General features: G+C 42.0%; 2 protein-coding genes and 1 long non-coding RNA gene across 3 annotated transcripts; 1 reads left to right on the top strand and 2 right to left on the bottom strand.

The window, feature by feature from the left end:
• Positions 1-809: 809 nt before the first annotated feature.
• On the bottom strand, positions 810-3,710 carry LOC124048983 (transmembrane protein 203-like). The gene is made up of 2 exons (XM_046370233.1): positions 3,562-3,710; positions 810-3,012 (listed from the first exon to the last, which is right to left on the bottom strand). Exon 2 carries the CDS (start codon positions 2,709-2,711, stop codon positions 2,295-2,297), a length of 417 nt encoding a protein of 138 aa, XP_046226189.1. The 5' UTR covers positions 2,712-3,012; positions 3,562-3,710; the 3' UTR covers positions 810-2,294.
• On the top strand, positions 3,590-14,630 carry LOC124048982 (delta-aminolevulinic acid dehydratase-like). Its single transcript, XM_046370232.1, has 12 exons — positions 3,590-3,720; positions 4,527-4,649; positions 5,215-5,265; positions 7,815-7,911; positions 10,994-11,129; positions 11,235-11,318; positions 11,456-11,544; positions 11,722-11,777; positions 11,877-11,964; positions 12,075-12,161; positions 13,766-13,895; positions 13,994-14,630. Exons 2-12 carry the CDS (start codon positions 4,534-4,536, stop codon positions 14,050-14,052), a joined length of 993 nt encoding a protein of 330 aa, XP_046226188.1. The 5' UTR covers positions 3,590-3,720; positions 4,527-4,533; the 3' UTR covers positions 14,053-14,630.
• LOC124048985 lies at positions 14,181-16,683 on the bottom strand. The gene is made up of 3 exons (XR_006841337.1): positions 16,526-16,683; positions 15,158-15,247; positions 14,181-15,037 (listed from the first exon to the last, which is right to left on the bottom strand). It is a non-coding gene; the product is annotated as an uncharacterized LOC124048985 (long non-coding RNA).
• Positions 16,684-17,282: the final 599 nt, after the last annotated feature.

Genomic DNA, 17,282 nt, shown 5'->3' with positions numbered 1-17,282 from the left:
CGGTTTAACCCTTTCAGTGAATAAATTGAAATATTTTATCATACAAGCACGTATCGACTCCTCAATTGTTCTTTTATTTATTTTTTAATCAATGCATTTCATTTCAATTTAATTACTGACATAAACATGAAAAGTACCATTAAATGGTTTTAATAGATTCAAGTATTTAAATGTGTGTGTGGAGCAGAGCAAATAATCGACCATTCGTGTCCAAGACCAATACATTTAAAGTCCCTGCTGTTGCCTTGCCAGCACTCTAAATAAAAGGGTGCTGGATATAAAATAATTAATTTGGTCAAGCTATGCCTACTACTATTCTACTAGTTGTTTAGGGAAAACATTAAATGAAATCCTGTGAGACTATTGGATCATGTTCGATTCTCTCACCTTAATCCATGTAATAATAGGAAAACAAGAGATTGGAGCTTGATAGGCCTAAAATGGTCAAACAGCTCAACATGTATTTTATTTTCCTAAATGAAGCTTATGCAGCCTTAGCCATGATATTAGCGATTATGACTTTTCCTTCCATGAAAGTTCATATAGGAGTGAGTTCCTTTTATTACTTGAACGGCCTTGCCAATGTTGGTTTAGGCATAGGAAATTGAGTGGGTCACACGCCCATCTTCAATGTAAATAGCGACACCTTGTGCCCACATTTCGTCGTCATAAGGCACAACAGTGGACATACCAAAGATCTAAGTCTACATGGGACATAACGGCAATCCGTTCAGCATTGTCCAAAAGAGGGCTGATTAATGTTTCATAGATTTCTGATGATATTAAATAATATTACACTATCAACTTTACCTGCTTAAATGTTTATTTACACATATATACAAACAACAACAAGGTTACCAAAAACGAGCAGAAAAGAAAACAAACTGGGACAGTCTAACCAAATTCAAGACAGTACTTCAATTATCCCTCCCCAGCACCACATTTCACGTTAGGAATTACACTTTGAAGGATACAATTAGGCCATGCTTGAACAAGAGGACCATAACACAGATCAAATACAATACATTTTATCCACAGGCAGCAATGTTCATGGGAGAGCCATACAGACAAAGCGCATGGAAACACTGTCACACTGTCCTCAGACGAGGTCAGAAACTGAGGGGAAACCCATGACCCTCATCTCCAGCCATTAGTCCACTGACAATAGTCTGTTAATTAAAACAACCCACCTGTATAGACGGGTTGGCACACAACGTCACGAAAGTGATCCAAGCGCATCGATGTGGCCCGGAATGCATGCGTTGTTATGATAGCTAGCAATAATAGTGAATTTCGTTTTGCATGGCCCGGTGCCCAAGATGGGTAGGATAATTCACTTAAGACCGCGGTCTACCCGGGGCCATGCAAAATTAACTCCACCATTGACAAGAACCTGCCATGAGGGGAATGGTAGGTGGGTCGTTGTAGCCTGTATCTTCTCATTGATATCATATCTTGTTTAGAGGTGTTTTCGCTAGCTAGCTAACCAATAATGTATTTGAGAGACAGCAAGTACTCATTGTGCAAATATATTTATGTTTTCAATAAACATTGAAAGTAAATATAGTTTACATGTTGTCAACAATCTAAGCCAGGGATGGAGAACTTTGGGGGTCACGAAATTCTGAACTCATGAGGTCTGGATCTGTGTACCTACATCCATACAGTCCCCCTTACATCCAGACACACACATTTGATTTATTACCTTTATTTAACTAGGCAAGTCAGTTAAGAACAAATTCTTATTTTCAATGACGGCCTAGGAACAGTGGGTTAACAGGGGCAGTACGACAGAATTTTACCTTGTCAGCTCGGGATTTGATCTTGCAACCTTTTGGTTACTTTTCCAACCCTCTAACCACTAGGCTACCCTGCCGCCCCAACATGCCTTAAGAGCCAGCCCTAACCTTTTGGGGGCCCTACCTTTTGCACCCCTACCTTGCAAGCAAAACGTGACAGCGGAAGGAATAATATGCAGTTTTACAGCTAATTTCCTGATATTCTACACATTCTACCTTAGGGAGAGAAATGTTTGCTGTTTTTAATATGATATCTGAGTGAGTAACAAAATCAATGGGGCCCCCCTGGTCGGTAATTAGACAAAGTTTAAATAGCTGGCAAGACTATAATTTACCAATCTAAAAAATGTTAGCTGACATGGTATAATTGAGTGACTGACATAACATGAGAAAAACTGCTGATACACAACCAAATTTGCCCAACCTGGTCTGGGTTCCCCCCCCCCATAGTTGCGCACGCATCAATTTTGTTGCTAAACAAAACTGCCCCTGGCCTCAGTTGACGCGGCAGGCACGAATCATCAGCAGCTGCAGGAGGATGAAGAGCGGTGAGACAATGAGACCGAACCACAGATCGCGCGCCTGCTCCTGCTCTGCCAGCTTCTGGCACAGCAGCACCTCACACACCAGCTTAAGGCTGAGCACCGTCAGCACCCATAGCAGCCTCAGCACTGCCAGCCTTTTCTCATTCTCCTGGTACAGCCGGATGGACACGATGGCTGTGAAGTAGGTGCTGAGGCCATCAGCGGCAAACAGAGGGATGAAGACCAGCCACCAGCTCATCCCAGGGTCAAAGAAGTCGGCCCGTAGCGCTACCAGCACGCTGAAAACCAGCAGAGCCCCCAGTTGGAGGAAGAGCTCAAAAGTGGCAAAGCCCAGCCATTGGACCAGCTCCCGCAGAGAGAACAGCATTGCCTTAAGGTGGAGGAAGTAGACACAGGTGGACTGTTCAACCAGGGATGAGCTGGGGTATAGTCACTGGTTCGACTCAGGAGAGGTGATGTTCCAGACTCAGGGTGGTAAAGTGTGAAGGAAAGGAGACATGGACATCTGGGCAGGAATCCACAGAAGGCAATAGAAGAGGAACTGCTGCACAGACGATAAAGTTCATCTACATCATTGAAGACAGTGGGGGGCAGAGAGGACGGAATACTGTGAGCCAGTGATGAGCTTCACATGTGGAGGATGTCTTCAAAGAATCAAGGTGTTCTGCCTTTATTTAGAAACAGAGATATTTTATTCAGAGCATGACAACCAAATGTAACTTCCATTTATTGAAATGGCCATACACTGAACATCAGGGACAATAACAGTTTTCAGTTCCCTTTTACCAAATTACATTGTAACAAGCGTGAAGTCGATTGAAACAAACGTATCAAAAATTGCAAACATTGTTAATCTCAATCTGTAAAGTTAGTCTAGACGAAACTGATGTGTCGTTCAGAAATACAATGGTTCGAGGGTAGTGATGATAGTTGAAATCGCAAACGAATAACGTAATATCTGTCTAGTAGTTAACCGATCAAATGCTGTATTGTCAGATTATTCGGATAGTTAGCTAACGTTAGCTGAGCTACAGTCAGACAGTGCTAGCACAATGAGCTAGCTCGCTATCTACAGAATCTCCTAGCGAAGCCCTTCTTCATCTCATACTAGCAAGCTACAATCACCACATACATCTATTTCTCCTTCTTTGCACGTGTGAACTGATGGGGGTTATTGTATGACATTACAAGATTTTAACAACAGTTTGAGGTTTTACCTTAATCCATTGAGTTCCGATTTTTTCGTAATGTTTTCCTTCCTTCACTGAGATAGTGTACAATCGCGAGAATTTGTACGTTCACGGAATTTACGGTGGCCCGTTAGTGCGTGAGACTAGTGCAAGCGAATGCCAATGAGCAAGGACGTACTGTACCAGGTAAGAACACGAACATTAACCTTGTTGTATGTTAGTTTATGCTGATAAATTACGTTTTGGATGTTGCAAGGTGAACAAGTTATACATCTGCAGAATATGAGCAGGAGGAGTTGCAAGTGTGCTTGCTATAGCCGTTTGGTGTATGGAGCACATGATCCTTGATCGAATAAATTGAAGTTAGCTTTCTGTCATTACATTTAATTATTTTACACCTATTGTTTAATAACAGATTTAGCTTAATCATTACTAATAGTGGGTGTTGTATGTCATAAAGCACAATATTGTAAACTTGCTTTCTAAATCAGTCATTTAACTCGTTGTATTTTTATTTTATCAAACGCGCTTTTTTTGTCAGGTATCGCTTTAACGTTACTCGTTTCCAGCTGTGAACTTTTGATGTCAGGTGTCAAAGCATGCATTTTGCTTCTCTAGTCCGCGTGTTTATGGATAGTTCCTAAGAAAATAGGAATTATGGACGGACTCTCCACCCATTTGAATAAAATCAGCCATTTTAATATAAATGTAGACCTTTTCATGTTAATAAATCTTGAAATTATATCATTAAACGGATCTGGGATGTGCTTTCATAAATGTGAACAAACACTCTTGCTCACGTTGTGTGAACCAGCATTATCACTGCTGTCACTCAGGGTCATCCAATTGTTTCGTTTAAGTCGGGTTTCACGCATGCTTGGCCAGTTAATGTGGGTGAATGTGTAAACCATTCTCTCATTCCAATGCCTCTCAGAAATGTGGGCGTGAATATAAGTTCCATTGTCAAACACCTCTCTCTTCCTCTCTCTCAGGGCAAAGATGCAACCTGTCGAGTCTCTCCTCCACAGTGGCTATTTCCACCCAACACTCAGATACTGGCAGACCTGTGCCTCAGACTTGAGACCTGAGAACCTCATCTACCCCATCTTCATCACGTAATGTCTCTCCTCTACCACATAGACACTAGGATGTCTTGATGTTGTGATACAAATGTCAAAGTAAGGTAAACTGTACAGTACCAGTGAGAAGTTTGTACACACCAACTCATTCAAGGCTTTTTCTTTATTTGTACAATTTTCCACATTGTAGAAAAATAGCGAAGACATAAAACTATGAAATAACACATATGTTTGAAAAAGTTTTTAAAAATGAGCATATGTGGGAACTCCTTCAAGACTGCTGGAAAAGCATTCCTCTTGAAGCTGGTTGAGAGAATGCCAAGTGTGCAAAGCTGTCATCAAGGCAAAGGATGGCTACTTTGAAGAATCTCAAATATAAAATTTGATTTGTTTAACTCTTTTTTTTTTGGTTACTATATGATTCCATATGTGTTATTTCATCGTTTTGATGGCTTCACTATTATTCTACAATGTAGAAAATAGTCAAATTACAGAAAAACCCTTGAATGAGGTGTGTCTAAACTTTTGACTGGTACTGTATATATTTGGGTGGCTATGTGTCTTTGTGACATGGCAGCTTTCTGGTTCTTTTCTCCAACAGTGACAGCCCTGATGCTGTGGAGCACATCGCTAGTCTACCTGGCCAGGCCAGGTAATGACTCCAGATTACATGTTCATTTGGTTTATAATCTCATCTATGATAATTGCTCATCTATGCTGGGTACAGTAGTTGAATACCCCCAATGTGCTATTAATGTATCATGTATTGTAATCCTATTTTAAAACATATGACTTTGAAAAAAAAATACTTTCAATTAGAATTATCATGGCTATTTGATTGAGTGAGAATGAGCGGGGGATGGGACCATTGAGAGCAAGGCTGTGACCTCCAGATAAATACTGTGAGGCAGGGTGGATCCAGAGACAACAACTGGGCCAAGATAAGAAGAGAATCCATTAGCTTTTTGTCCCTCACAACCCTCTCTTATCATGTACCGTTTGGTTACAATAAAGTAGGCTGTAAACCAATACTGAGCCCTAAACCTTGGTACTATTATGTGTCAGAGTTGAAAATATTGTGTCTATAGTTCAAATCAAATCCAAGTTTATTTGTCACGTGCGCCGAATACAACAGGTGTAGACCTTACAGTGAAATGCTTACTTACAGGCTCTAACCAATAGTCCAAAAAAGGTATTAGGTGAACAATAGGTAAGTAAAGAAATAAAAAGACAGTGAAAAATAACAGAAGCAAGACTTTATACAGTAGCGAGGCTATAAAAGTAGCGAGGCTACATACAGACACCGGTTAGTCAGGCTGATTGAGGTAGTATGTACATGAGATATGGTTAAAGTGACTATGCGTATATGATGATGGGTGGTGGGACATAATGCAGACAGCCCGGTTAGCCAATGTGCGGGAGCACTGGTTGGTCGGCCCAATTTGAGGTAGTATGTACATGAATGTATAGTTAAAGTGACTATTTATATATGATAAACAGAGAGTAGCAGCAACGTAAAAGAGGGGTTGGGGGGGCACACAATGCAAATAGTCCGGGTAGCCATTTGATGACCTGTTACATTACATTTACATTTAAGTCATTTAGCAGACGCTCTTATCCAGAGCGACTTACAAATTGGTGCATTCACCTTATGACATCCAGTGGAACAGCCACTTTACAATAGTGCATCTAAATATTTTAAGGGGGGAGGGGGGTGAGAAGGATTACTTTATCCTATCCTAAGTATTCCTTAAAGAGGTGGGGTTTCAGGTGTCTCCGGAAGGTGGTGATTGACTCCGCTGTCCTGGCGTCGTGAGGGAGTTTGTTCCACCATTGGGGAGCCAGAGCAGCGAACAGTTTTGACTGGGCTGAGCGGGAACTGTACTTCCTCAGTGGTAGGGAGGCGAGCAGGCCAGAGGTGGATGAACGCAGTGCCCTTATTTGGGTGTAGGGCCTGATCAGAGCCTGGAGGTACTGAGGTGCCGTTCCCCTCACAGCTCCGTAGGCAAGCACCATGGTCTTGTAGCGGATGCGAGCTTCAACTGGAAGCCAGTGGAGAGAGCGGAGGAGCGGGGTGACGTGAGAGAACTTGGGAAGGTTGAACACTAGACGGGCTGCGGCGTTCTGGATGAGTTGTAGGGGTTTAATGGCACAGGCAGGGAGCCCAGCCAACAGCGAGTTGCAGTAATCCAGACGGGAGATGACAAGTGCCTGGATTAGGACCTGCGCCGCTTCCTGTGTGAGGCAGGGTCGTACTCTGCGGATGTTGTAGAGCATGAACCTACAGGAACGGGCCACCGCCTTGATGTTAGTTGAGAACGACAGGGTGTTGTCCAGGATCACGCCAAGGTTCTTAGCGCTCTGGGAGGAGGACACAATGGAGTTGTCAACCGTGATGGCGAGATCATGGAACGGGCAGTCCTTCCCCGGGAGGAAGAGCAGCTCCGTCTTGCCGAAGTTCAGCTTGAGGTGGTGATCCGTCATCCACACTGATATGTCTGCCAGACATGCAGAGATGCGATTCACCACCTGGTCATCAGAAGGGGGAAAGGAGAAGATTAATTGTGTGTCGTCTGCATAGCAATGATAGGAGAGACCATGTGAGGTTATGACAGAGCCAAGTGACTTGGTGTATAGCGAGAATAGGAGAGGGCCTAGAACAGAGTCCTGGGGGACACCAGTGGTGAGAGCGCGTGGTGAGGAGACAGATTCTCGCCACGCCACCTGGTAGGAGCGACCTGTCAGGTAGGACGCAATCCAAGCGTGGGCCGTGCTGGAGATGCCCAACTCGGAGAGGGTGGAGAGGAGGATCTGATGGTTCACAGTATCGAAGGCAGCAGATAGGTCTAGAAGGATGAGAGCAGAGGAGAGAGAGTTAGCTTTAGCGGTGCGGAGCGCCTCCGTGATACAGAGTGATTCAGGAGTCTTATGGCTTGGGGGTAAAAACTGTTGAGAAGCCTATTTGTTATAGACTTGGCACTCCGGTAGTTATCTGACTTCGGCAGTTATCTAACTTACTAAGACTGATTTGGTTTGTTGCCCAAGAAAACATGATTTTAGGCTATGGAGATCAAATACATCACAATGCATTGCTAATGAAGTGCCACTATATAATATCTTGCATCAAAGTTGTATTGAAATAGCACTTTGTTGTTTGTCCATTCCCTGTGTCTCCCTCAATCTATTTTTTTCTCTTCTCAGATATGGAGTGAATAAACTGGAGGGCATGCTACGCCCCCTTGTGGAAAAGGGTTTGAAGTGTGTGCTGATTTTCGGAGTGCCTGCAAAAATAGCTAAGGTACCAGTAAACTATACTGTATCAAAAATATAAACGCAACATGTAAAGTGTTCCACGTTCCATGAGCTGAAATAAAAGATCCCTGAACTTTTCCATAAAGACAAAAAAAAAATTCTCTCCAATTTTGTGCACATATTTGTTTATGTCCCTGTTAGTGAGCATTTCTCATTTTCTGAGATAGTCGATCCACCTCACAGGTGCTGTAATATCAAGAAGCTGTTTAAACAGCATGATCATTATATAGGTGCACCTTGTGCTGGGGACAATAAAAGGCCACTCTAAAATGTGCAGTTTTGTCACACAACACAATGACACAGATGTCTAAAGTTTTGAGGAAGCATGCAATTGTCATGCCGACTGCAGGAACGTCCACCAGAGCTGTTACCAGATAATTTAATATTAATGTCTCTACCATAAGCCGCCTCCAACGTCATTGGAGAGAATTTGGGAGTACTTCCAACCAGCCTCACAACCGCAGACCATGTGTAACCACACCAGCCCAGGACCTCCACATCTGGCTTTTTCACCTGTGGTATCGTCTGAGACCAGCAACCCGGACAGCTGATGAAACTGAGGAGTATTTGTCTGTAATAAAGCAATTTTGTGGGGGAAAACTCATTCTGATTGGCTGGGTCTGGCTCCCCATTGGGTGAACCTGGTTTCCAAGTGGGTGGGCCTATGTCCTCCCAAGCCAACTCATGGCTGCACCCCTGCCCAGTCATGTGAAATCCATAGATTAGGGCCTAATGAATTTATTTAAATGGACTGATTTCCTTTATATGAACTGTAACTCAGTAAAATTGTTGCATGTTGCATTTATATTTTTGTTTAGTGTGTGTATATATAGGTATTTCTATGAACTAGGGTACCAGTGAGGATTTCCTACACTGGACAACTTGTTACAGCTGTTGATAAGTCATTGATAATAATCAGCATCCCCCCCCCCCATGTCATTACATTAAGATATGGGGGGATTGTGGCTATCTATATTGAATACGATTCACAAGTTGATTTAAAACCTATGCTTAACCTTTTATCATGGTTGGTGTTTTGACTGATTTGTCTAAAATCGTGTGACATAAAACAACTTTTCTTTCCTTGCATTTATGGCAGTGTAAATTGTCGTTATATAATATTATGCATGAATCAGTTAAATTAGACATTGAACTTGAACCCTTTAAGAATCCTGGATCTAATTGTTTTTGTAACTCAGAAATGCAGTGTAACTACGTAACATTTAGTTTCTCCTTATGTTACGGGGTGAAAATCAAATAAATGATGTAGGCGATTGCAAAATCGAATGCTTCTAACCAAAAGGGTCACCTTACCTTGATACTTAAAACCTAAGTCAATACTGGGGCAGCAGCTTAGCCTAGTGGTTAGAGCGTTGGACTAGTAACCGGACAGCTGTTGAACAGCTGTTGTGATAGTGCATGCGATGCAACAACAGCCCAAGCGCTGGAAAAAAGGTGTACACAAGGAATGTCCTGAATATTTTGGTGTCTCATTCCTTACATTGGTGAAGACAGTTGTGCCTGGATCCACATTGGATCTAATATCCCTAGTGAATTGATATTGATCATCTGTTGTTGTCTGCTTGATTGACAGCAGGGTCTCGTTAGATTTAACAGAGAAGGCATTAAGATAATGAGTCTATGTATTTGTGCCACAGATTGGACAGAGTTTACTGTGCACAATTGTGTAGGATATTCTGGATATAATGACAAGCCTAGTGGTCTTATTCACAATATGATCAGGTAATGAAATAACATGACAAATACATTTTGTTTTCCATGTTACACCTGCAACAAAAAAATGTGTTGGGGGGGGGGGGGTTCTATATTAAGCCCTACATGTACAATTTATATAAATTATTCAATTGTATAACACTGAGGTCCTTAAAAATTACAATGAAGTGCTTGAAAAAGTCCCTGAAAGTCCTTGAATTTTGCTTGCCAATGTCTTTATGAACCCTGCTTAGAGTATGTATAGTCCTAGGCCTACAGTCGTGACCAAAAGTTTTGAGAATGACACAAATATACATTTTCACAGTGGGCTCACTCACAATTTTCCTAAGAACACAGCCATGAATAAAGAATGATACCAACACATTCTCCGATAGCAACTTCTCACAACCATCCAGGAACAGTTTGGTGACGAACAATGCCTTTCCCAGCATGATTGTGGCTCGGGGAACAAAACATCAATATTTTAGGTCCATGGCCAGGAAACTCCCCAGACCTTAATCCCATTGAGAACTTGAGAACTCCCATTGAGAACTCCTCAAGAGGCGGGTGGACAAACAAACAACCCACAAATTCTGACAAACTCCAAGCATTGATTATGCAAGAATAGGCTGCCATCAGTCAGGATGTGGCCCAGAAGTTAATTGACAGCATGCCAGGGCGGATTGCAGAGGTCTTGAAAAAGAAGGGTGCAAATATTGACTCTTTGCATCAACTTCATGTAATTGTCAATAAAAGCCTTTGATACTTATGAAATGCTTGTAATTATACTTCAGTATTCCATAGTAACATCTGACAAAAGTATCTAAAGACACTGAAGCAGCCAACTTTGTGGAAATTAATATCTGTGTCATTCTCAAAACTTTTGGCCACGACTGTATGTTGTTGTTGTATAGGTGGAGTTATGGGCCAATATGCATACATTCATTTTTATTCCTCTAAGTACACATGTGGTACTGCATGAAAATCATTTTTGTTTGTTTTAAAACATTTTGTAGTGTTGAACCCAATATCACACATTGGCCCTAATTATTTATAGAAAGACCGATACAGATGTAGGATCTTAATTTGATCACTTTTGTTAGTAATTTCCACTTTAACATTTCAGACTTGATTTACCCTAATGTAAAATGTATCAACCCCTACAATAAATGTCAATGAATTATAATCCACAGAATAATTCACATTTCCTGTTGCTGCAGGATTATTTCCCTGCTGCAGGATTATTAACCTGCTGTAGCAAACTGTCTCAATTTAAGATCCTATATCTGTATGCTCTTGATATGCATTTAAAAGGCTTGACGCCAGATTTCTTGCACACCTTGTCATCCTCTCAGGATGAGAGAGGTTCGGGTGCAGACACAGACAATACTCCGGCTGTGTTGGCTGTGAAGAAGATAAAGTCTCTTTTCCCTGACCTGCTGATGGCCTGTGACGTCTGCCTCTGTCCCTACACCTCACATGGACACTGTGGTCAGTCACTCTCAATCACATTCCATTTGTCTAAAACTAATGAAAATATAATTTATTTTGATGGACAGTACATTGTTATAAGACTGCCCTCTGATTCTCCTTCAGGAATTTTGCGGGAGGATGGCACTCTGGACAATGGTGCCAGTTGCCAACGTTTGGCAGAAGTGGCATTGGCCTATGCCCGTGCTGGTGAGTTTGTTCACTCCTCACCCCTCTGTTTTCTACTCACTTCTAAAAAATAGTGTTTATCAATACCAATGTTGTTACTGTTTATGGGGCCTTATACCCATGTCAATAGTTTAAGATCTCTTGTTTGTCTCGTACAGGTTGTCACATCATTGCACCCTCTGATATGATGGATGGGCGAGTGGGAGCTATCAAACATTCACTGATGTCCAATGACATGGGCAACAAGGTAACAGATGGGAGCACTAGTTTGTACATACAAATAGAACGCATATTCATATGGACTCAATAAGGAAAGGAAAACTAGCATTAAGGAAATCCTCAGTAAGGAAGCCGTTTGCTAAAAGGCAGAATTTCCTGAATGAAAATGTCCAAGAAAATACATGTATTTCCTCCTCCTCCTCAGGTGTCAGTGCTGAGTTACAGTGCCAAGTTTGCTTCCTGTTACTATGGTCCCTTCAGGTAACAATTGATTGTAAAACTTAAGATGGGCAGAAAAGGCATTACTTACGCGTTACCATTTGACAAGATGTTCTAAGATCTGTTATTACGTGTGTGTAGAGATGCAGCACAGTCCAAGCCAGCATTTGGAGATAGGCGCTGTTATCAGCTGCCCTCCGGTGCAAGGGGCCTGGCACTACGAGCTGTGGTAAGAAAGTGTCTGAAGTCTGTCCGTGTGTATTAGGGAGAGATCGTGTTTGTGTCAGAGATCTTCTGTTTACCCAGCTGGTTGAGGTTTTGTTTATGGTTTTATCTCAGGACAGAGATGTCAAGGAGGGAGCAGATATGCTGATGGTGAAGCCAGGACTGCCCTATCTGGACATAGTGAGGGAGGTCAAAGACAAGGTCAGTATGTTCTCCCTCATTAACCCCTTTCTGTCTGGTAACAGTGTTTCAGGCTCTGGGAGTGGTGTTGATAGTTTGAGCTAAATAACCACACCACACTAAATTCACATCCAAGCTTTTCATCAGTTATCTATAAAGACTACAAAACTTGCCTCTTTAGCTTCTCTTCTGACAACATGAACTCAGCAAAAAAAGAAACAGCCCTTTTTCAGGACCCTGTCTTTCAAAGATAATTTGTAAAAATCCAAATAACTTCACAAATCTCCACTGTAAAGGGTTTAAACACTGTTTCCCATGCTTGTTCAATGAACCATAAATAATTCATGAACATGCACCTGTGGAACGGTCATTAAGACACTAACAGCTTACAGATGGAAGGCAATTTAAGGTCACAGTTATGAAGACTTAGGACACTAAAGAGGCCTTTCTACTGACTCTGGAAAAACACCAAAAGAAAGATGCTCAGGGTCCCTGCTCATCTGCGTGAACTTCCCTTAGGCATGCTGCAAGGAGATATGAGGACTGCAGATGTGGCCAGGGCAATAAATTGCGATGTCTGTACTGTGAGATGCCTAAGACAGAGCTACAGGGACGCACAATCTCTCCATCAGTGCTCAGACTGTCCGCAATAGGCTGAGAGAGGCTAGACTGAGGGCTTGTAGGCCTGTTGTAACTGTCAAAAACGTCACCAATGGGCACAAACCCACTGTCGTTGGACCAGACAGGACTGGCAAAAAATGCTCTTCACTGACGAGTCACGGTTTTGGCTCACCAGGGGTGATAGTCCGATTCGCATTTATCGTCAAAGGAATGAGTGTTACATTTAGGCCTGTACTTTGGAGCGGGATCAATTTGGAGGTGGAGGGTCCGTCATGGTCTGGGGCGGTGTGTCACAGCATCATCGGACTGAGCTTGTTGTCATTGCAGGCAATCTCAACGCTGTGCGTTACAGGGAAGACTTCCTCCTCCCTCATGTGGTAACCCTTCCTGCAGGCTCATCCTGACATGACCCTCCAGCATGACCATGCCACCAGCCCTACTGCTTGTTCTGTGTGTGATTTCCTGCAAGACAGGAATGTCAGTGTTCTGCCATGGCCAGTGAAGATCCCAGATCTCAATCCCATTGAGTACGTCTGGGACCTTTTGGATCGGAGAGTGAGGGCTAGGGCCATTCCCCCCCAGAAATGCCTGGGAACTTGCAGGTGCCTTGGTGGAAGAGTGGGGTAACATCTCACAGCAAGAACTGGCAAATCCGGTGCAATCCATGAGGGGGAGATGCACTGCAGTACTTAATGCAGCTAGTGGCCACACCAGATACAGACTCTTACTTTTGATTTGTCAAAATCCCCCCCCCCCCTTTGTGCAGGGACACATTATTCAATGTCTGTTAGTCACATGTCTGTGGGACTCGTTCAGTTTGTCTCAGTTGTTGAATCTTGTTATGTTCATACAAATATGTACACATGTTAAGTTTGCTGAAAATAAACGCAGTTGACAGTGAGGAGATGTTTCTTTTTTTGCTGAGTTTACATGTTTTCACTATCTTTCACAATAGTTTCATCTGCTCCATCGCTTTCTTACCATCCTTCTCTGGTCTTTTCCAGCACCCCACTCACCCACTGGCAGTGTATAATGTGTCAGGGGAGTTTGCCATGCTGTGGCATGGGGCCCAGGCTGGAGCTTTTGACCTGCGCACCGCTGTACTGGAGTCTATGACTGCCTTCCGCAGGGCAGGTGAGAGGGGATGGGAGAATTTGGGTCTGGAGGAACAGTGCTCTCTATAGAGAGATTGAGTTCTACTGCTCTAGTTGTATATTCTTCCCCTGCTCTAGGTGCTGACATCATCATCACCTACTACACACCTCAACTGCTCACCTGGCTGAAAGAGTAACAGACAGAAGGATGGACATAAAGAATGATCATGTGACAAACTCCTTTTTACCTAGCTGTGCAAGGCTGACCTACACTGACAAATGGTGTCTATTCAAACCAAACTGACATGTGAGAACAGGCAATCTATCTTCATACATTAATTTACAGTTTATTTTTCTATATAACATTGTTACGTCATATTGTTTTTTTTCTTTGTGTGCAGCAACCACTAATTCTCACCAAAGGTGGGAGTCTTGAAGCTCGTAGACACATTTGTAAAGCGTATCAAATTCGCTTTGAAGGGTTTGTCTGTTAGATGAAAGAATGGTAATATAAAATATGTCGATTGTGATTTTGTTTTATGGGCATTATTTACGATTCTATAGTTCTCTAAATAGAGTATGACGAATATAGGCCTTGACTTTTTATAGCTCTGTGACGTCTGTAATAGCTCTGGCTTTAGCGCTGACATTTAGCAGTGGTTGTAAGGTTGGGTCAAGAAACCTGTAAAGATATTTTTTACCAGTGTAAATGGTCCTGTCCCAGAAAATAGAGATTTGTTAGATAACAGCAATAAAGCTACAATCAAGTCTGAAATGTGATCCATCAAGTAACATTTTCTTAATTACATATAACTTTGTTCAATACGTTTGTCATAGATTTTACTAAATATAATGAAAGCAAAATAGGTTGCAGTTCAGATACACTCGACTCTGCTGGTTACCTTCTGTACTTGGGTGTTGTCAGATATATCCACCTCCCAAACAAGGAGTTTACAGACAAGTCGTCATTATCACAAGCACAGAGGAAAAGTACCGGCTAGACATATGCAGAACTATCTAATTCTGTACTAATCAGTGAAATCTTGAAGGAAGGATGCATTTTCAAAGTACAAAAACCCTACCCCTAGTCCCTCTCTAAAATAGCCATCTAAGAGAGGATCTTATTTTCTGGAGGGTTTTCACTGGAAGGTGCCGCTTTGAAGACTGTCCACACATCCTCCCCTGCAAAATAGAAAAACAGAAGTTTAACATACTTTACTCAGCTACTATACCTACACACACCCATAGATTTGACAGGACATGTGAAACTGGATGTAAACTTTGGCAGGTCAAAACACTTACCCCTGAGCTGATATTGTCAACCTGTAGCTGATTTGATCTTTCCGGAGGGGCAGCAGCAGGAAATTATGCTGTCAGCCACATAGGACAGCGCTGAGAAGGGACACAATTTCTTAATGTGCAATATTACAGTATGTGTCTGTTTCACTGCTTTTATGTATTTTCCTCATCCTATGTTCATTACATTGTTACTACTTTTAAACTAGGGCTCTTCGTTAGGAGAACAGATATTTTTTAACTCCAGTGAATTTCAAAGCTTTCTATTTTGTCTGCCAATCTTTTGTCATCTGTAAATGATGCACAATCGGGAGCATCCTGTCATCACCACCATGTACGGCAACTGCGCTGCCCTCAACTGCAAGGCTCTCCAGAGGGTAGTGCGGTCTGTACAACGCATCACAGGGGGCAAACTAGCTGCCCTCTGTGACACCTGCAGCACCCGATGTCACAGGAAGGACAAAAGATCATCAAGGACAACAATGACCCGAGCCACTGCCTGTTCACCCCGCTATCATCCAGAAGGCGAGGTCAGTACAGGTGCATCAAAGCTGGGACCGAGAGACTGAAAAACAGCTTCTATCTCAAGGCCATCAGACTGTTAAACAGCCATCACTAACAGAGAGGCTGCTGTCGAGTGGTCCTTCTGTAGCTCAGTTGGTAGAGCATGGCGCTTGCTGCCAGGGTCCCCGGGACCACCCATACGTAGAATGTATGCACACATGACTGTAAGTCGCTTTGGATAAAAGCGTCTGCTAAATGGCATATATTATTATTATTAACATACAGACTCATCTCTGGCCACTTTAATAAATGGACATAATAAAGGTATCACTAGTCACGTTAAATAATGCCACTTTAATAATGTTTACATATCCTACATTACTCATCTCATATGTATACACTTTTCTATACCATCTACTGCATCTTGCCTATGCCGCACTGCTAATCGCTCATCCATATATTTATATGTACATATTCTTATTCATCCCTTACATTTGTGTGTATAAGGTAGTTGTGAATTTGTTAGATTAGTAGAACTTTACAGTAGATTACAGTTCTGATTATTCACAATACAATCCTGCACTTTAGTCTACCTACAAGGGCAACCAGCAAAGCTATGCGACAGGCTGGTAAAATGATACCACCCCTGTCAGGTTTCAAGTTGTAACTCCTTGGCCAATTGAGAAAAATCCTAACCATTATCGTATAAGTGTCTTATTTTGATGAGCATGAAAAGGAATTACTCTAGAAAATGGTAAATTATTGCATTCATTGAATAATGTGTACAATTTTGATTTTAGTTAAAGATTGAGTAAATGATGGTATATTAGACTTGTAATTATTTGCTATATAATGTTGTAATTTTCTTACCGCTGAAGATGAGTCACATCATGGGTTGGCTTCAGAAGATGATCTTGGTCATAGACTATATGGGCTGTGGTAGGTAGCTTGTACAGTCACAGGAGCTGAAGAAAGGTGCTCAGTTCTATGCAAGTGCTCTAGCTGTTGGAGGTGTGTGCAGACTGCACAGACAAGCCAATGAGAGAACATTCATCATCACAGATGCCTGCATCAGCAATTATGTATGAATAATGAAGAAGAAACTCACTCTGCTAAATTGTCAACATATTTCTTTGTCAAATATTTTCAACAAAAACATGCTTTTGCTCATTCTATTTTTCTCTACCCAAGAATACATTGAGTAGGCCCATCTTTTATACACACAATATATATTGTGTATTTGTTTACTATTGTTATTAGTTTTGTGTTTATAAACCTCTCTGATAGTGCACAATAATTCCCTAACGACCAATTGCTGCTATGTAATTGATTGGTTTACCCCTGGTTTTAATGTCTGGTTTACCATTCTGATGAGATGGCGAGGTTTCTGAAATCCACTTGTCGGGTCTATAACATGTGGGGCAGGAGACTTCTTGCGTTTGTCACTAGTGACCACAAACCACCCGAATTTATGATTTCATTATTATTTTTTACAATCGAGTCTTACAGGTGCAGAACATTGTAATTTTTCCTGGTTCGCTAGCTACAGTAGCTACCGCTGGTTAGCCATTTGATTCGTCTCCATAAAGATTGTCCACGGGCAGGTGGTTCACGGTTTCATATTATA

The sequence above is a fragment of the Oncorhynchus gorbuscha genome, linkage group LG11 (assembly GCF_021184085.1).
Source record: "Oncorhynchus gorbuscha isolate QuinsamMale2020 ecotype Even-year linkage group LG11, OgorEven_v1.0, whole genome shotgun sequence".
Taxonomy (NCBI): domain Eukaryota; kingdom Metazoa; phylum Chordata; class Actinopteri; order Salmoniformes; family Salmonidae; genus Oncorhynchus; species Oncorhynchus gorbuscha.
The sequence above is the reverse complement of the archived record's forward strand: the minus strand, read 5'-3'. Positions and strand labels throughout refer to the sequence as shown.

Bases quoted from the DNA above. Each gene is read 5' to 3' on its own strand.
- LOC124048983 (XM_046370233.1), bottom strand. From the start codon at position 2,711: ATGCTGTTCTCTCTGCGGGAGCTGGTCCAATGGCTGGGCTTTGCCACT.
- LOC124048982 (XM_046370232.1), top strand. From the start codon at position 4,534: ATGCAACCTGTCGAGTCTCTCCTCCACAGTGGCTATTTCCACCCAACA. The intron at 4,650-5,214 runs GTAATGTCTCTC...TTTCTCCAACAG, and splicing joins ATCTACCCCATCTTCATCAC to TGACAGCCCTGATGCTGTGG. The intron at 12,162-13,765 runs GTCAGTATGTTC...GGTCTTTTCCAG, and splicing joins TGAGGGAGGTCAAAGACAAG to CACCCCACTCACCCACTGGC.